This window comes from Chiloscyllium punctatum, chromosome 7 (assembly GCF_047496795.1).
Source record: "Chiloscyllium punctatum isolate Juve2018m chromosome 7, sChiPun1.3, whole genome shotgun sequence".
Classification (NCBI taxonomy): domain Eukaryota; kingdom Metazoa; phylum Chordata; class Chondrichthyes; order Orectolobiformes; family Hemiscylliidae; genus Chiloscyllium; species Chiloscyllium punctatum.
The window spans coordinates 124134708-124152279 of record NC_092745.1 but is presented as its reverse complement, the minus strand read 5'-3'; the positions used below and the strand labels follow the sequence as shown (position 1 = coordinate 124152279).

General features: G+C 43.9%; 1 protein-coding gene across 1 annotated transcript in view; it reads left to right on the top strand.

Moving 5' to 3' along the window:
- LOC140479375 (vitellogenin-like) overlaps positions 1-17572 on the top strand; it is a gene marked incomplete at its 5' end in the record, with an annotated part of 107653 nt that overhangs the window by 63794 nt on the left and 26287 nt on the right. The window contains 4 exons of the mRNA XM_072573282.1: positions 7372-8598; positions 8700-8753; positions 12554-12676; positions 14826-15038. Coding sequence (XP_072429383.1) covers positions 7372-8598; positions 8700-8753; positions 12554-12676; positions 14826-15038 — 1617 coding nt within the window. The remainder of the gene's footprint in view (positions 1-7371; positions 8599-8699; positions 8754-12553; positions 12677-14825; positions 15039-17572) is intronic.

The following is a 17572-nucleotide window of genomic DNA, read 5'->3' as shown; positions in this document are numbered from 1 at the left end:
AGCTTACACAGACACAGGAGTAATGTACAAACTCCACACAGATAGTCATCCAAGGATGGAACTAAACCCGGGTCCATAGAGCAGACGTTTTAACCACTGAGCCACCATCATTCCTACCAGCACTGTCATAGACTAATGTAAGTGTGACAAGTATATTATTGATGGTGTTATGGATCTAGCCAGATCTGCTCAAAGCATTTCAAGAAAGTAGCCCAGACCCTAATTGTGCTCGTTGTTTTAAGCAGGTGTAATGCGGATATTTCAGGAGGGATGCTACTGGTCAAACCCCGGAGTTTTAAACAAAACAGAATTTTATTTACAAGATTATCAAATGAAACACAAACAAAAGAGAGCAGAATATAGATTAGCTTAACCCATCCAGAAAACCAACAAATTATGCCCAACTTAATGATCCTGTTCCAAATAATTGCAACAATTCACATAAACACAAAAGGTAAAATCAAATACAGCATCTTACATCAGAGGTGTCAGAGAGAGTAGAGGATCAGCATTGATCTGCTTCTTTGGATCCAGCAGCTTTTACAACTGCCTTACTGCTTTCAGTGAATAGCCAAACCAGAGAAAAACTGAGCTGGGAGAACTGGCCAGTCCCCTTTCATTGTATCAGGGTTTTTTTTTTAACTTAAAAGCCTTTTGCCTGACACAGTGTCTATTAGCTGCAATCAAATTAGCTCTAAAACCCTTCAACCCCAGACTTTTCACAACCTGTGCTTTTTCGACTTCCTGAAAATAAAACCCAAGACAACATCACCTTGTTAAAGGAGCAGCACCATCACGATGGCAATTGAAGTCTCCCACCTGGAGCGCATTCCATGTCCTGGACATGCTCAGTGCTTCCTGCAAATAGTGTTCCACATGAGGGTGTATTGATTCATCAGATCAGGCTGGGTGAGACGCAGCAAGCAACAGGGGGTTTCTCTTACTGATGCTTGAACTATTGTCATGAGGTTAATTTCACGGGGTCCTGAGACAATCAAAATAGAAAACTCTTAAGGAGCTCCCTTCTGACTGTATACTTCAGTGTCATTTCCTCTGGTGACCCCCTCCTGCCTTTGGGATAGAGGAAAGGTAAAGTTACCACAGTATGACCAGACCATTGAGCTGTTCTCCCATTAGAGAGGTGGTGGTTTAACCTGGGACAGAATATACCCAAGGATGGTGATCAGCACCTTGGCTGCAACATATAACTCAGTGAGTAAGATTGTGTCAGTCTGTTGCTTGACCAATACAGAGGAACCTTGATTATCCAAAGGACACGGGCGGGGAGTATTCCATTCGGAGAAGCGAAATCTGGATAACCGAATGCTGGATAACACAGTTGAGCCAAGCATCAGGACCTTACTATCTTGTCAGATAACCTGATATTTGGATAATCAAATGCTAGATAATCGAGGTTCCCCTGTACATGACGTGGAGGTGTTGGCATTGGACTCGGCTGGACAAGATCAGAAGTCACGTGACACCAAGTTATAGTCCAACAGTTTTATTTGAAATCACAAGCTTTCAGAGCACTTCTCCTTTGTCAGGTAAAGTCAGGTGACAAAGGGGCAGCACTCCAAAAGTGTGTGATTTCAAATAAACCTGTTGGACTATAACCTGGTATCATGTGACTTCTGATCTTGACTCATGCACGGGACAGCTTTCCCAATTTTCACACAAGTCTCCAGTTGATATGAAGAGGACTCTGCAAGGTCTGTATTGTCTCTAGTGTTTAGGTCAATGAGAAGTCACGGGTGGCACAGTGGTTAATGCTGTTACCTCACTGTGCCAGGAACCTGGGCTCGATTCCAGCTTTGGGTGACTGTGTGAAGTTTGCACATTCTCCCCGTATCTGTGACAGTTTCCTCCAGGTGCTCCGGGTTCCTCCCACAGTCCAAAGATGTGCAGGTCAGGTGAATTGGCCATGCTAAATTGCCCATAATGTCCAGGGATGGGTAGGCTAGTTGTGGGGAATGCAGGGTTACAGGGATGATATGTCTAGGTGGGATGCTGTTAAGAGGGTCAGTGTGGACTTGATGGGCTGAATGGCCTGTTTCTACACTATAGGGATTCTATGAAGTTGCCTATCAGCTTTTATTCCTCAATGACTCTCTGGCACAGTTAATTAGAACTGAGTGGCTTACCAAACTATTTCCAAGAGCAGTGAAAATTAACCTTCTGTGGATCTGAAACCACATGTATACTAGACCAGCTAAGAAAAGCAGAATTCCTCCACTGAAGGTCATCAGTGAACTGAACTGAGTTTTTTTTAAATGACCATCTGACAGTTTCATCGCCATCAGTGCTTTGTATGGCATTCTATTCCAGATTTTTTAATTCATTAAATTGAAATGACACCAGTTATTGTGGGCAGGATTTGAATTCACTGAGTATTAACCCAGAGTTTTGTATTCACAGTAACACCCCTTTATTGCTACATCTCCACTCAATAGTGCATCACCATTCTCTGTATATTCAAAATGTCCCATCAGAATCCTCAAAGCTAAATGTCACTGACTGGCTTCCCCTTGGGTGGAAGTGTCTACCTCCCTGGAAAATGCCATCACTTCGACAGTTGGTCAGGAAAGGTTTTAGATTCAAGATCCTGCTTAACCTGAAATACAAACTCAAAATATTGGAAGTGCTCAATAGGTCAATGAGCATTTTAGAGGGTCAAATACTGTTAAAATTGCAAGTCATCAGGAGAACCAGTTCCTATCATTAGAATTTCTACATATGCAACAATTGTCTACATTGCATCCATGAACCTGGCTGGATGAGTACAGCTGAAAATGTGTTGCTGGAAAAGCGCAGCAGGTCAGGCAGCATCCAAGAAGAAGGGCTTATGCCCGAAACGTCGGTTCTCCTGTTCCTTGGATGCTGCCTGACCTGCTGCCCTTTTCCAGCAACACATTTTCAGCTCTGATCTCCAGCATCTGTAGTCCTCACTTTCTCCTGGATGAGTACAGCTCCAACAAGTAGCTTTGCACTACTCAAAAGACCACGTGAACAACATGGGTATCACCCACTCACCATCTTTGATATTTATTATCTCCCCAATTGACGTATTTGTAATCTTGTGAGCACTTTCATGCCCCCTATCTTAGGGAAGTCTTGCTGGTACTGGATGGTGTCCAGAGGAGGTTTGCAGGAATGATGATGAAGGGCTTGCCATATGAGGAATGGTTGAGGATTCTGGATCTACGCTCATTGGAGTTTAGAAAGATGAGGAGTCTCTGATTTAAACTTACACAATACTGAAAGGCCTGGTTAGAGTGAAGATGTTTCCACCAGCAGGAGAGACTAGGACCTGAGGGCACAGCCTCAGAATGAAGTTGCAACCCTTTCAAACGGAGATGAGGAGGAATTTCTTCGGGGGGGGCGGGTGGTGAATCTATGGAAACTCATTGTCACAGAAGATTCTGGAGGCATTGAGTGATTTAAGACAGAGATAAATAGGTTCTTGATTGGTAAGAGGAGCAAAAGTTATGGGGAGAAGGCAGGAGAATGGAGTTGAGAAACAGCCATGATCGAACAACGGAACAAAATTGATGGGCTGAATGACCTAATTCTATTCCTATATCTTATGGTCTTAATGTGTACTGACAATAAGACAAACTGAAGTAATTCATCAAGCCTCCTCTGACTGCATTTTCCAAGCTCTCAATCTCTACCACTTAGAAGAACAAGGACAGCAGATGCTTGGGAACATCACCACCAGCAAGTTCCTTCCAAGTCACACCATCCTGACTTACAAACACCGTTCCTTCACTATTGCTGGGTCAAATCCCCTCCCAAACCTTACTCAAAATTGGAGATGGATGTGGCAGTTTAAGGAGCCTGCTCATCACCACCTTTTCAGGGCAATTGGGGATGAGAAAATGCTGGTCTAACCTGTGACACCTACATCCCAGGCATGAATTAAGATAAAGAAGCAAACATCTTGTTTGCTGCATTCTGCTGCTTAAAAGCAGACACCAAGAATAACTTACAATTATTTTGCAACTTTAATCTGGTGAAACCGCCCACAGTTCTTGACTGGAGCATTATCAGATAAAAAGTGAGAACAAACCAATGAAGCAAACTCTTAAGCCAAGGCATACAAGGCTATGAGTGCAGTGTTGGAAGAGGAAATTCAATTGATTAGGTGGTTATTTTTGACTAGTGTAGATTTGATGAACTGAAGGGCTTTTCTTCTGTGCTAAACACCTCTATGCCTGTGACTCTAGGACTAACATGAGGACAGGTAATTAAGCATTAATTCAGATAGGAGAAAGTGAAGACTGCAGATGCTGGAGATCAGAGTCAAAGAGTGTGGTGCTGGAAAAGCGCAGCCGGTCAGGCAGCATCCGAGGAGCAGGAAAAGCGACATTTTGAATTCCTGATGAAGGGCTTATGCCTGAAACGTCGATTCTCCTGCTCCTCGGATGCTGCCTGACCTGCTGTATTTTTCCAACACCACACTTTTCGATTCATTCAAGTACATAAAATATAAGCAAAACCTTGAAGGAGGATGGAGAGGTGTTGAGACTAAAACAGTGTGTGGAGCAAATTTTAGAGTCGAGGTCTGAGGTCCCTGTTACAATCCAGATGCTGGTTGAGTTTCTCCAGTGGATGACAGCTTCTAATGGGATACTCCAAACTCTCAACAACAGCTTGCATTTATGGCGTTCCTTTAACAAGGTGAAAAATAAATCAATGCACTTAAGGGAAACTCAGGCAATAGTTAAGTGAGCACTTAAAATACCAGAAGTTATGGACCAAGTGCAGTTACCTGGCATTAGTGTAAGTTGATGTTTGTTTATTGGCATAGACATAGTGGGCTGAAGGGCAAGTTTCTGTGTGGCTCTCTGAGTGAGAAAGAAATTATCCATTTTTATAGGAAGAACAAGGAGAGACAATGTAAACTTAAAGGCAGAATTCCCAAAAGGAAACAGAAGCAGAGGATCCTGGGTGACGTTGCAATCAGATCCCCAGTGAGATCTCCCAAATTATTATTACCTTCCAAGCAGATTACCTTACACTGTCAAGCTAGATGCTGAGGAAATATGAGTTGGCTCCCTTGGGCTACTCACCCAGTCCCTCAGTTGGTCACAACAAGATCAAGTTACAAAATTGCTCACCCTTTTTGGATACTTATCTCCAAGATCCAAATAAATTTATGTTTGAAAAGGGGCCAATTTAACCAGTATTTCTTGAAAAAATAATGAGTTTACTAATAGTAAATAAACATAGGAAGAAATAATGATACTCCAAATTAGACACAAATTATAAATAAGAAGTGACTTCAAAGAGATAGAAGTGGAAAGAAATTATAAGTTAATTGCTGGATTCTCCATGAGGAGATGATGTTACAAGCTTTACGAAATGATCTGTTCGCACAGTGGCACAGTGGTTAGCACTGCTGCCTCACAGTGTGGATTTTGCACATTCTCCCCGTGTCTGCGTGGGTTTCCTCCTGGTGCTCAGGTTTCCTCCCACAATCCAAAAATGTACAGGTTAGGTGAATTGGCCATGCTAAATTGCCTGTAGTGTTAGGTGAAGGGGGAAATGTAGGGGAATGGGTCTGGGTGGGTTGCGCTTCGTCGAGTTGGTGTGGACTTGTTGGGCCGAAGGGCCTGTTTCCATACTGTAAGTAATCTAATCTAATCATTGACAGTAGCAGCTGATTTCAAGACTCTTGTTTTTGCAAGTTGGCAGAAATTCTTTTGGGGCCTTGAAGCCTTCCACATCCACCAATATCATTTATTGTATCCGTTGCTCCCGATGAGGTCTCCTCTACACTGGGGAGACTGGACGCCTCCTAGTAGAACACTTTAGGGAACATCTCCAGGACACCCGCACCAATCAACCCGTGGCCCAACATTTCAACTCCCCCTCCCACTCTGCCGAGGACATGGAGGTCCTGGGCCTCCTTCACCGCCGCTCCCTCACCACCCGACGCCTGGAGGAAGAACGCCTCACGTTCCGCCTCGGAACACTTCAACCCCAGGGCATCAGTGTGGACTTCACTAGTTTCCTCATTTCCCCTTCCCCCACCTCACCCCAGCTCCAACCTTCCAGCTCAGCACCGCCCTCATGACCTGTCCTACCTGCCTATCTTCCTTTCCACCTATCCACTCCACCCTCCTCCCTGACCTATCACCTTCATCCCCACCCCCATTCACCCATTGTACTCTATGCTACTTTCTCCCCACCCCCACCCTCCTCTAGCTTATCTCTCCACGCTTCAGCCTCTCTGCCTTTATTCCTGATGAAGGGCTTTTGCCTGAAACATCGATTTTTCTGCTCCTCGGATGCTGCCTGACCTGCTGTGCTTTTCCAGTACCACTGTAGCATACAATGTTATGACAATTCAAGTATTCATCCAAGTACTTTTTAAAGTTTGTGAGGATTCTTGCCTCTACTACCCTCCCATGCTGTGCATACTAGATTCCGCTGGTGAAGAGACTTTTCCTCAAATCTTGTCTGAACCTGCTGACTTTCACCTTAAAATTACACATCTTGTTATTAACCCTTCAATGAGAGGGACACTTGCTTTCTATTTACCCTATCCTTGCCCTTTATATACCTCAGTCCAGTCCTGTCTCAGCCTTCTGTGCCCCTAAAAAAACAACCTGACGCTATCCAGCTTCTCCCCATGAATCCATCTCAATCAACATTCTAGTGAATCTCCTCTGCACCCCTCCAGTGCAATCGCATCCTTCCTTCCTTCCTTTGGGGTAGCATGATGACTCAATGGCTTTCACTGCTGCCTCACAATGCCAGACACCTAGGTTTGATTCCACCCTCGGGGGACTGTCTGTGTGGAGTTTGCATATTTTCCCCATGTCTGCATGGGTTTCCTCCAGGTGCTCTGATTTCCTTGCACAGTCCAAAGATGTGCAGGTTAGATCTATTGGCCATGCTAAATTGCCGGTGGTGTCCAGGGATATGCAGACTAGGTGGATTAGCCTTGGGAAATGCAGGGTTACATGGATAGGGTAGGGTGTTGTGGATCTGGGTGGGATGTTCTTCAGACGGTCAGTGTGGGCTGAATGGTCTACTTCCCCTAGGCAGGGATTCTATCATGCAGTGACCAGAACTACACATGGTGTGACCAAATCAAAGTTCTATACAGCTCCAACATAACCTCCTTGCTCTTATAATCTACACCTGAACTGATTAAAATCAACATCCCATATATCTTCTTAATCACCCTATAAACCATTGTCCATCGCCTTCATGGATCTGAGGACAAACACCCAAGATGCCTCCGTTCCTCGGAGTTTCCGACTGAGCTACTAACACATTCTTCCAAAGTGCATCAATTTTTTTTTAATAAGTTATCTCTCAGAAATAATTGTCACCTATGGGTTAATTTGTCAACAGGTCAGGCAGGAGGAAAGGTACACCATAAGCAGTTCATCAGCAAGTTCCCGGTGGTCAAGCAGAAAGTTGACAAGAACCACCAAAAAATCACATGAACATAGGAAACAGCAGATGCCGAACCAACACAGAACCCAGACAACACCCAGGAACGTGGATACCTTGCCCCAGGATCAGCGCAAACACGATAAACACAATAAACAACATGCGCCCAACACGCATGGGCAACCTGTGCCAAAAGGAGTGTTATTTTCAAATGAGGAAAATAATAACCATCATGGAAATCCTCAGCGTGGAGTATCACACCACAGGTCACATCGTTCAACCTCCTCTCTCTCATCTTCATCACAGTCAGGTCATAGTTCAAACCGTCAGCATGAACGACGGAGATCAGAGAGTAATCGTTTAACCTCCTCTCTCTCATCTTCATCACAGTCAGGTCATAGTTCAAACCGTCAGCATGAACGACGGAGATCAGAGAGTCATAGTTTAACCTCCTCTCTCTCATCTTCATCACAGTCAGGTCATAGTTCAAACCGTCAGCATGAACGACGGAGATCAGAGAGTCATCATTCAACCTCCTCTAGTTCATCTTCATCACAATCAAAGAAAAGGGATGGTGCACATCCTCATGAGAGATCATTAAATAAACAAAGTAGCCTTTCGCTCTCCAGTAGTTCTTCTTCGATTGAGTCAGGGCACAAGAAAGAAGCTACACGACCAGCACACCATCACCCTGACAACAAAGAAAAATGTAAGGATGGCAACTGTAATAGAGAACAGCTCCAAAGACCTGCCCACAGGCCCAACATCAGAAACAGCTCTTTGTCTTCAACTGAGTCCCGTGCCCAATCCAGCTCCTTTTCATCCTCGAGTAAGTCAGAGTCAAAGTACAATACAAGCCCTGAGCGCACATCATCAAGCTCCTCGTCATCAAGTGAATCAAGCTCCAGCCGGTTGTCAAAGCATCAGCGCAGTAAACCTTCTAGACGGCAACAATCCAGCTCTTCATCAAGAACTAGCAGTTCCAGCAGTTCCAGCAGTTCCAGCAGTTCCAGCAGTTCCATGTCTTGGCACCAAAAGGCATGGTCATCTCCAAAGCATCGCGCTGCCACCAAAATATGCAAAAATGGTAAATGTATCCATGAAATTATCAAATCACGGTCAACCACTGTACATAAATTTAAGAGAGACCACAAGACCTGGATCTTCGACTCAAAATCAGAACAGGTAAGATCTTTCAGCATTGCTACACCTTCATTTAACCACAACGTTTTGGAATGTTACAAATTACTTCTGACAATATGCTTTTATTTTGTCTATCGTTGTAGGTGGAAGCCAACTCGAACATGTTCCAGCTCCGTTTTGAACCTCACAGTTACTCGGTATGAGGGTCCAACAAATATCTTTGTCTTCACAATTGCATGTGTATCCAATGTGGTTTAATGTGGAGGAGCAATTAATTCATTCCACTGCTGTCTTTGCCTGGAGCTATTATTGAATGGTTCCCATTTTAACTTTTAAGCTTCCACTCTCACCTAACACTCTCAACTCTGAGTCAGTGGCCTGTTAAATTCAAGCTCCACTGCAGGACTTGAGCAGATACATCAGATCTATAGTCAGATAGTACAGATAGTTCTTCTATAACGTGATGGTTGTGTTCTTGTGCAACCCTGCATTCCAGAGAAATCCCGCTTTAGAAACAGCACTTAAAGCGTTGGCGATGTAATCACGTTACAGGCAACGCACACTTTAAAAATTTGCACTTTAGAACCAGTACCTCCAATTTGTCAATGGCGTTACAGCAAATTTCATTTAAAGAAATATGTGTTCTAGCAGAGCGACCTGTACTGCATTGCTGAAATGCTGAAATAAATATTTAAGGGGCGTTGTAATGGGGGATAGTCCATATGTTCAAATGATTGCTACTTGGATATTTGCCATCTCAATCTCTTTTGCTTTCTTAAACACATTTGACCATGCTCCATTCTCCAGCACAATGGGATTGTCCTCACCTGTTTCTATCCTTAGTCATAAAGTCATAAAGCATGGAAACAGACCCCTCAGTCCAACTCATCCATGTCAACCAAGTTTCCCAAACTAAGCTAATCCTATTTGTTATCTCTGGCCCATATCCCTCCAAACCCTTCCTGCTCATGTACCTGTCCGAATGTTTTTTTAAATGTTGTAACTGTACCTGCATCTACCACTTCCTCTGGCAGTTCCTTCCACATACAAACCATCCTCAGTGTGAAAAGGTTGCCCCTCAAGTCATTTCCGAGCCTTTCTCCTCTCACCTTAAAAATATGCCCTCTAGTTTTAACCTCCTCTACCCTAGGGAAAAGACCTTTGCTATTCACTGTAACTATGCCCCTCAGGATGTTAAAAACCTCTATCAGGTCATCCTTCAACCTCCAAAGATCCAGTGAAAAATGTCCCAGGCTATCCCGCCTACTTTTTTAACTCTAACCCTCCATCCCCAGAAAAATTCTCGTAAATCTTTTCTGAACCCTCTCCAATTTAATAATATCCTTCCTGTAGCAAAGTGACCAGAACTGTACACAGTACTCCAAAAGTGATATCACCATCACCAAGTGACATCATCCTGTGGGCAACTGCAACATGACATCCCAACTCTTATACTTCATGGTCTGAGCAATGAAGGCAAGTGTGTTAAATGCCTTCTCAATCACCCTGTCTACCTGTGGCCAACTTTTAAAGAATTAACTACCTGAACTTCTAGGTCTCTTTATCCAACAACACTAACCAAGGCCTTACTATTAACAAGGAGAAAACTTGTACAGAGACAAGGAGAACCTCTTCAAAGTAGGCATTCTTGGAAGAGACTTCACAGTCACTCCCACCTTAATCTACCTATCACACCCCCACCTTGATCTACCTATCACACCCCCACCTTGATCTACCTATCATACTCCCACCTTGATCTACCTATCACACTCCCACCTTCATCTACCTATCACAGCACCTTCTTCATCTACCTATCACATTCCCAGCTACCCTCCACCCCAGCCCCATCCCCCTCCCATTTATCTCTCACCCCCCAGCCCACAAACCTCATTCCTGATGAAGAGTTGATGTCCAAAACTTTGACTCTCCTGCTCCTCAGATGCTGCCTGACCTGCTGTGCTTTTTCAGCACCGCACTCTCGATCCTACTATTAACTATGTAAGTCCTGCCCTTGTTTGTCTTAAAAAATGCAAAACCTCGCATTTATTGAAATTAAACTCCACCTGCCTCACCTTAGCCCATTTGATCAAGATGCCTTTGTAATCTGAGATAACCTTCTTCACTGTCCACTACACTTCCAATTTTTATTGATCCAATCATGCCAGATCCAGCATTTGCTTGTGTTCCCATATCAGCAGATTTCCAGGGTAAAATCTGTCACTTCCCTCTTCCTGTACATCAAATATGGCAGATCATCATTTGAAACTGTGCAGTTGCTGTGTGTGTGCTGACAATACCCAGTTCTGCTTCTTGAACACCCTTCTCAAGTCCTCCATGTCTCCACATCCCCTTGTGGCCAGACTGCTGTTCTTGGTGATCAATAGTTCCCTCCAGTTAAACAGTAGAAAGATATTGTCTTCAGTTTCTCTCATCAACAGTTTCCACCAATTTCATCTACACCACCAACTCACTCCCTTCCTTCTCCCACTCCCACTCCCTTTGATTGGCTAAATTTGAACTAGGGGGTGTTGCCAGTCAGATTACTTCAAGCCAAATTTCCAAACATCAGTATCTTCTCCATCATAAAGACCATTGGATTACAGCTCTGTTGTATTTTCAACCATGATTAATTCCAACTGCTTCAAATCTTTCATCTATTCTTTGTCACCTCTACACACACACTACCTGTGACAGTGTTCCTGCTCTCTCTCACTTAAACTGTGTAAGGTTCAGTGACCCAAAACTCGAAATGGGTTTACTTTTGTATTCCTGACAAAGCAACAGCTGGAATTAAGAATTCCTGGAAGCCATCTGGGCTGACATTGCAGAATCTAGAGCTTCAAAAACGTTGTCTCTTGGATGAGATGTTAAACCATGGAGGAATGTTTTTTTCAAGTCGATCGTTTAAAGCACAACAGTATCCCAAGCAACAGTTGTTTTCCAAGTAGAGAAGCTGGAAAAGCACAGCAGGTCAGGCAGCATCCGAGGAGCAGGAAATGCACTTTTGCCTGTTCTCTAAGAAGCACTACCAAAGTAATTGTTTATTTCAGTTCCTGTATGTGGGCCTTCCTTTCCACAAATTGGCTACTGCCATTTGACGATATAGCACCAATGAAAACATCCCTGAAGTGATACATGTCTTGGTTGTGAAATATTCTGGGACAACTTCAGGATATTATTTGAACGAATCCTAGAATAGAATTTCTACAGTGTGGAAGCAAGCCATTCCACCCATCATGTCCACATCAGCCCTCTGAAGAGGATCCCAACCCCCTACCCTATAACTCTGTATTTACTATGATTAAAAAGGTAAAAACAATGACTGCAGATGCTGGAAACCAGATTCTGGATTAGTGGTGCTGGAAGAGCACAGCAGTTCAGGCAGCATCCAAGTAGCTTCGAAATCGACGTTTCGGGCAAAAGCCCTTCATCAGGATGAAGGGCTTTTGCCCGAAACGTCGATTTCGAAGCTACTTGGATGCTGCCTGAACTGCTGTGCTCTTCCAGCACCACTAATCCAGAATTTACTATGATTAACCTACCTAGACTGCATTTCCCTGGATGCTGTGGTTAATGTAGTGTGAGCAATCCACATCACCCTCATACATTTGTGATTTGAAAGTCATTTGGATTGTGGGAGCCAAGCAGAGAACCCAGAGGAAACCCACACAGACACAGGGAGAATGTAGCAACTCTGCACAGATAGTCACCAAAGGATGGGATTGAACCCAGGTCCCTGTGGTGCTGTGAGGCAACACTGCTAACCATCTAGTCACCATAGTTGCTTGAATGTGAATTTGTGTGTATCTATCTATCACTCACTTTATGTCTCTCTTTCTGTCTTTCTGTTTATCTCTCTCTCTCTCTGTCTCTTTCTGTTTATCTCTCTCTCTCTCTGTCTCTTTCCTTATCTCTTGCTATCTCTATCTATGAAACATATACAGGGTATTTGGTAAAGTTCCCAGATTTTACTAATGCAAGTGATCTTCAATTCCAGTCACGAAACAAAGGTCGATTAAGCTTTGAGTCATCATCTAGATCCAGCTCAGGATCTACAGCAAGTTTTTCCAGCTCATCTACCTCATCATCTTCATCTTCATCTTCATCTTCATCGCAGCAGGTATATGTCAGCGAAATTATTCGAATAACCAGAATCGGTAATGGCTTGACTAATGAGTTGTAGGCAACTGCCGCAAATATCTATGGTCTCTGCTTAAATATCTCTGGCAGATAATGGTTAACCTGAATGGTCTGGTGTTATAGAGTCATAGAGCCTTTGGCCCAACTCATCCATGCTGATCAGGTTTCCTAAATTGAACTAGTCCCATTTAGAACAAAGAACAAGGAACCTTACAGCACAGGGACAGGCCCTTCGGCCCTTCAAGCCTCACCGATCCAGATCCTCTATCTAAATCTGTCTCCTGTTTTCTAAGGATCTGTATCCCTTTGCTCCCTGCCCATTCATGTATCTGGCTAGATACATCTTAAATGATGCTATCATTCCCACCCCTACCACTTCCATTGGTAACACATTCCAGGCACCCACCACCCTCTGCATGAAGAGCATTCCCCATATATCTCCCCTAAACTTTTCCCCATCTCACTTTGAACTCGTGAACCCTAGTAATTGGGTCCTCCACTCTGAGAAAAGGTTTCTTGCTATCCACCCTGTCTATACCTCTCATGATCTTGTAGGCCTCAGTCAGGTCCCCCCAACATCCTTCTTCCAATGAAAATAATCCTAATCCACTCAACCTCATCCTCCATACCAGGTAACATCCTGGTGAACCTCCTCTGCACCCCTCTCCAAAGCATCCACACCCTTTTGGTAGTGTGGCAACCAGAACTTTATGCAGTATTCCAAATGAGGCTGAACCAAAGTCCTATACAACTGTAACATGACCTGACAACTCTTGTACTCAATACCCCCGTCTGGTGAAGGTAAGCATGCCGTATGCCTTCTTGACCACTTTATTGACCTGGGTTGCCACATTCAGGGAACAATGGACCTGAACACCCAGATCTCTCTGTACATCAATTTCCTCAGGAGTTTTCCATTTACTGTATAGTTCACTCTTGAATTGCATCTTCCAAATGCATCACCTCGCATTTGTCCAGATTGAACTCCATCTGCCATTTCTCTGCCCAACTCTCCAATCTATCTATATTCTGCTGCATTCTCTGACAGTTCCCTTCACTATCTGCTACTCCACCAATCTTAGTGTCACCTGCAAACTTGCTAATGAGGCAACCTACACCTTCCTCCAAATCATTTATGTATATCACAAACAAGTGGTCCCAACACAGATTCCTGTGGGGCACCACTGGTACAGGTGTCTATTTTGAGAAGCTCCCTTCCACTACCACTCTCTGTCTCCTGTTGCCCACCCAGTTATCTATCCATCTAGCTAAAACACCTTGGATTCCATGCGACTTCACCTTCTTCATCAGCTTACCATGGGGAACTTCATCAAATGCCTTACATGTAAACAACATCTACCTCCCTTCCCTCATCAATCAACTTTGTCACCTCTTCAAAGAATTCTATTAGGTCTGTAAGACATGAACTTCCCTGTAGAAAACCATGCTGCCTCTCACTGATAAGCCCATTTTCTTTCAAATGGGTATATATCCTATCCTTTAGTATCTTCTCCAGTAGTTTCCCTACCACTGACATCAGGATCACAGGTCTATAATTACCTGGATTATCCCTACTATTTTTCTTAACAAGGGGATAACATTAGCAATTCTCCAGTCCCCTAGCATCTCCCCCATTTTCAAGAATGCTGCAAAGGTCTCTGTTAAAGCCCCAGCTATTTCCTCTCTCACTTCTCTTAGTAACCTGGGATAGATCCCATCGGACCTGGGGACTTGACCACCTTAATGTCTTTTAGAGTACCCAACACTTCCTACTTATGCTGACTTGACCTAGAGTAATTGAAGGTCTATCCCTAACCTCAACATCTGCTATGTCCCTCTCCTCAATGAATACTGATGCAAAGTATTCATTAAGAATCTCACCCATTTTCTCTGACTCCGCGCATATCCTTCCTTCTTTGTCCTTCAGTGGGCCAACTCTTTCCCTAAAACTTTTCAGGTGACAGAATGTTAAATATTGTCTGTGAAACATTTTGGGATGTTGTTAACTATGTTAAAGTTATGACATAAATGGCTGCTACATTTACAATTAAGTGCAACGGCCTGAAGCATTCTCCATGAATATTTCTGAGTAAGAATCTGTGTGCTCTTATTTAAATTTTCACCCTCAGTCTTTGTTCCTTGGAGACTCTGTGCCACCAATATTTTCACTGCTAACCCGAGCCATCATGATGGATGACAAAGAGAAAGGTTATGAGACAAAGGCCTATGTGGATAACTCAATGGACCAACGAGCATTACAACTATTTGTGAATGAACTTCAAGAAGGAGGAAGCTGGCGAGCTTGTGTTGATGCTGAGATGCCTAACGTGCACAGAGCATTGGTAATGTACAACAGGGAAACCATATGGGTCTTATCAAAATCTGTATTATTGCTGGATAAAGCACTAAAAAATCCACATTTTCTTCTCTAGGATGCACAAATATTCAATATTGGATTATTGAAAGGGTTTAATAAGATAAAAGGATTAGATAGCATAGACACAGAAACCCAATTTTCTCTCAAGAATGTCAGAACATAATCTTAAAATTAAAACTCATTTGTTCTGGAAGAAAATCAGGAAGCACAATTTCCTTAAAAACAGAAGAAATCTACAAAGGTGATGAGAGACAATTGTACTGTTCAAGATTGAGGTGGATATATTTGTGTAAGCGAAGGATATTGTAGTGATTGGAACTAGGTGGACCGTGTTAACTATGAGGTTCTTGATTGGGGTTGTTAACCTGGGACAAACAGGAATGCCTTGGCCGACCGATATAACCAGGAGAAAAAGAAAGTATATATATAAAACCAGGAGATTAGAATCTCCTCAGTTGAGGATTGACTCTGAGCTGTCTGGTGCTATAGTCAATGTGCTCCTGCTGGTACTGAGGAGAAGAAGAGTGGCTTTTCCCCATCCCCCTCCTTTTTTGTTGAGGGAAGATATTTGTTTCTTTTCAGTTTCACTTTCTTTATTGTTTGTTTGTGCTTGTTTTTTTTTCTTTACGTTTGAACTGTATTCAACTGCACAGGCAGCCATCACTACTGCTGCTACTGCTTCAGCCTGGGCCTGCTCCTACCACCACAGCCTGGGCCTTGCCTGCATCTCTGCTGCTGCTGCCTAGGACTGTCACTAAAAAAAAAACAGGAGAATGCAAAATATATATATATATATCTCCTCAGATGCCTCCAAGCTGGCTGGCTACTGTCTGTGCACTCTTGGTCTGAGACATTGCCCTCCTTTGTTTTGTGTTTTTGGATTTTTGGTTTGTTTCTCTAAAAAGAAAGAAAAAATTATCACCAGGAGATTAGAAACTCCTCAGATGACTCTGAGCTGGCTGGTCACAGCCAGTGTACTATGCATGTGTAAATAACAGGTGACTTGGTAACTAGACACCGGACTCTGTTCGTCTACGTCAGACATCAGTGGGTGGAAAGAAAGAGAAAGGATTTGCGATTCGGATTAGCCATGGTCTGACTGAAGGGTGAACAGGCCACAGGAGCTGAATGGCATTCCCAATTCCTAAAAAAAGACTTTGCTTGTATCAGTGCTCGGCACATCATGAAACTTTTGCAAAATGGACTTTTACCTCCAAGGGATAGAGAGAGAGGGCAGAAAAGTTGACATAAGGAATGTTGGATCAGCCATGATCCAATTGAATGGTGGAGAAGGCTTGAGGGGCCAAATGGCCTACTCTTGTTCCTATTTCTTATGACCTTATGCACCAGGGTTGAAAAGGGAGTTTTTTTTTCACAAGGTGCTGATTCTGACACAGAGCTTTATTGCGTGAGAGAATGAGTGTGAGAGTGAATGAGGGAAGGAGGGAGAAAATAAATGAATATGAGAGTGAGTGAGCAAGGGAGGGAATGAGTGAGTGAGAGTGAGTGAGGGAGTGAAGGAGTGTGGGAGGGAATTGAGCGAATGTGAGAGTGAGTGAAGGAGTGAATGAGTGAATGTGAATGTGACTGAGGGAGGGAAGGAATGAATGAGTGTGAGGGTGGGTGAGGGAGGGAATGAGTGAGTGTGAAGGTGAAGGTATGAGTGAGAATAAGAGTGATTGTATGAGTGAGGGAGGGTGTGAGTGTGAGAGTGAATGAGGGAATGAGTGAGTGTGGGAGGGAATGAGAGAGTGTGAGAGTGAGTGAGTGAGGGAGGGAATGAGTGAATGTGAGTGTGACTGAGGGAGGGAGGGAATGACTGAGTTTGAGAGTGAGAGAGGGAGGGAATGAGTGAGTGTGAGAGTGAGAGAGGAAGGGAATGAATGAGTGTGAGGGTGGGTGAGGGAGGGAATGAGTGAGTGTGATGGTGAAGGTATGAGTGAGAATAAGAGTGATTGTATGAGTGAGGGAGAGTGTGAGTGTGAGAGTGAGTGAGAGAATGAGTGAGTGTGAGGGTATGAGTGAGAGTAAGAGTGAGTGTATGAGTGAGGGAGGGAGTGAGTGAGTGTGAGAGTGAGTGAGGGAGGGAGAGAGTGAGTATGAGAGCGAGCGAGGGAGGGAATGAGCGAGTGTGGCAGTGAATGAGGAAATGAGTGAGTGTGGGAGGGAATGAGCGAGTATGAGATTGAGTGAGGGAGGGAATGAGTGAATGTGAGTGTGACTGAGTGAAGGAGGGAATGAGTGAGTGTGAGAGTGAGGGTGGGAGGGAATGAATGAGTGTGAGGGTGGGTGAGGGAGGGAATGAGTGAGTGTGAGGGTGAGGGTATGAGTGAGAATAAGAGTGAGTGTATGAGTGAGTGAGTGTGAGAGTGAGTGAGTGAGGGAGGGAATGAGTGAATGTGAGTGTGACTGAGGGAGGGAGGGAATGAGTGAGTGTGAGAGTGACGGAAGGAGGGAATGAATGAGCGTGAGGGTGGGTGAGGGAGGGAATGAGTGGGT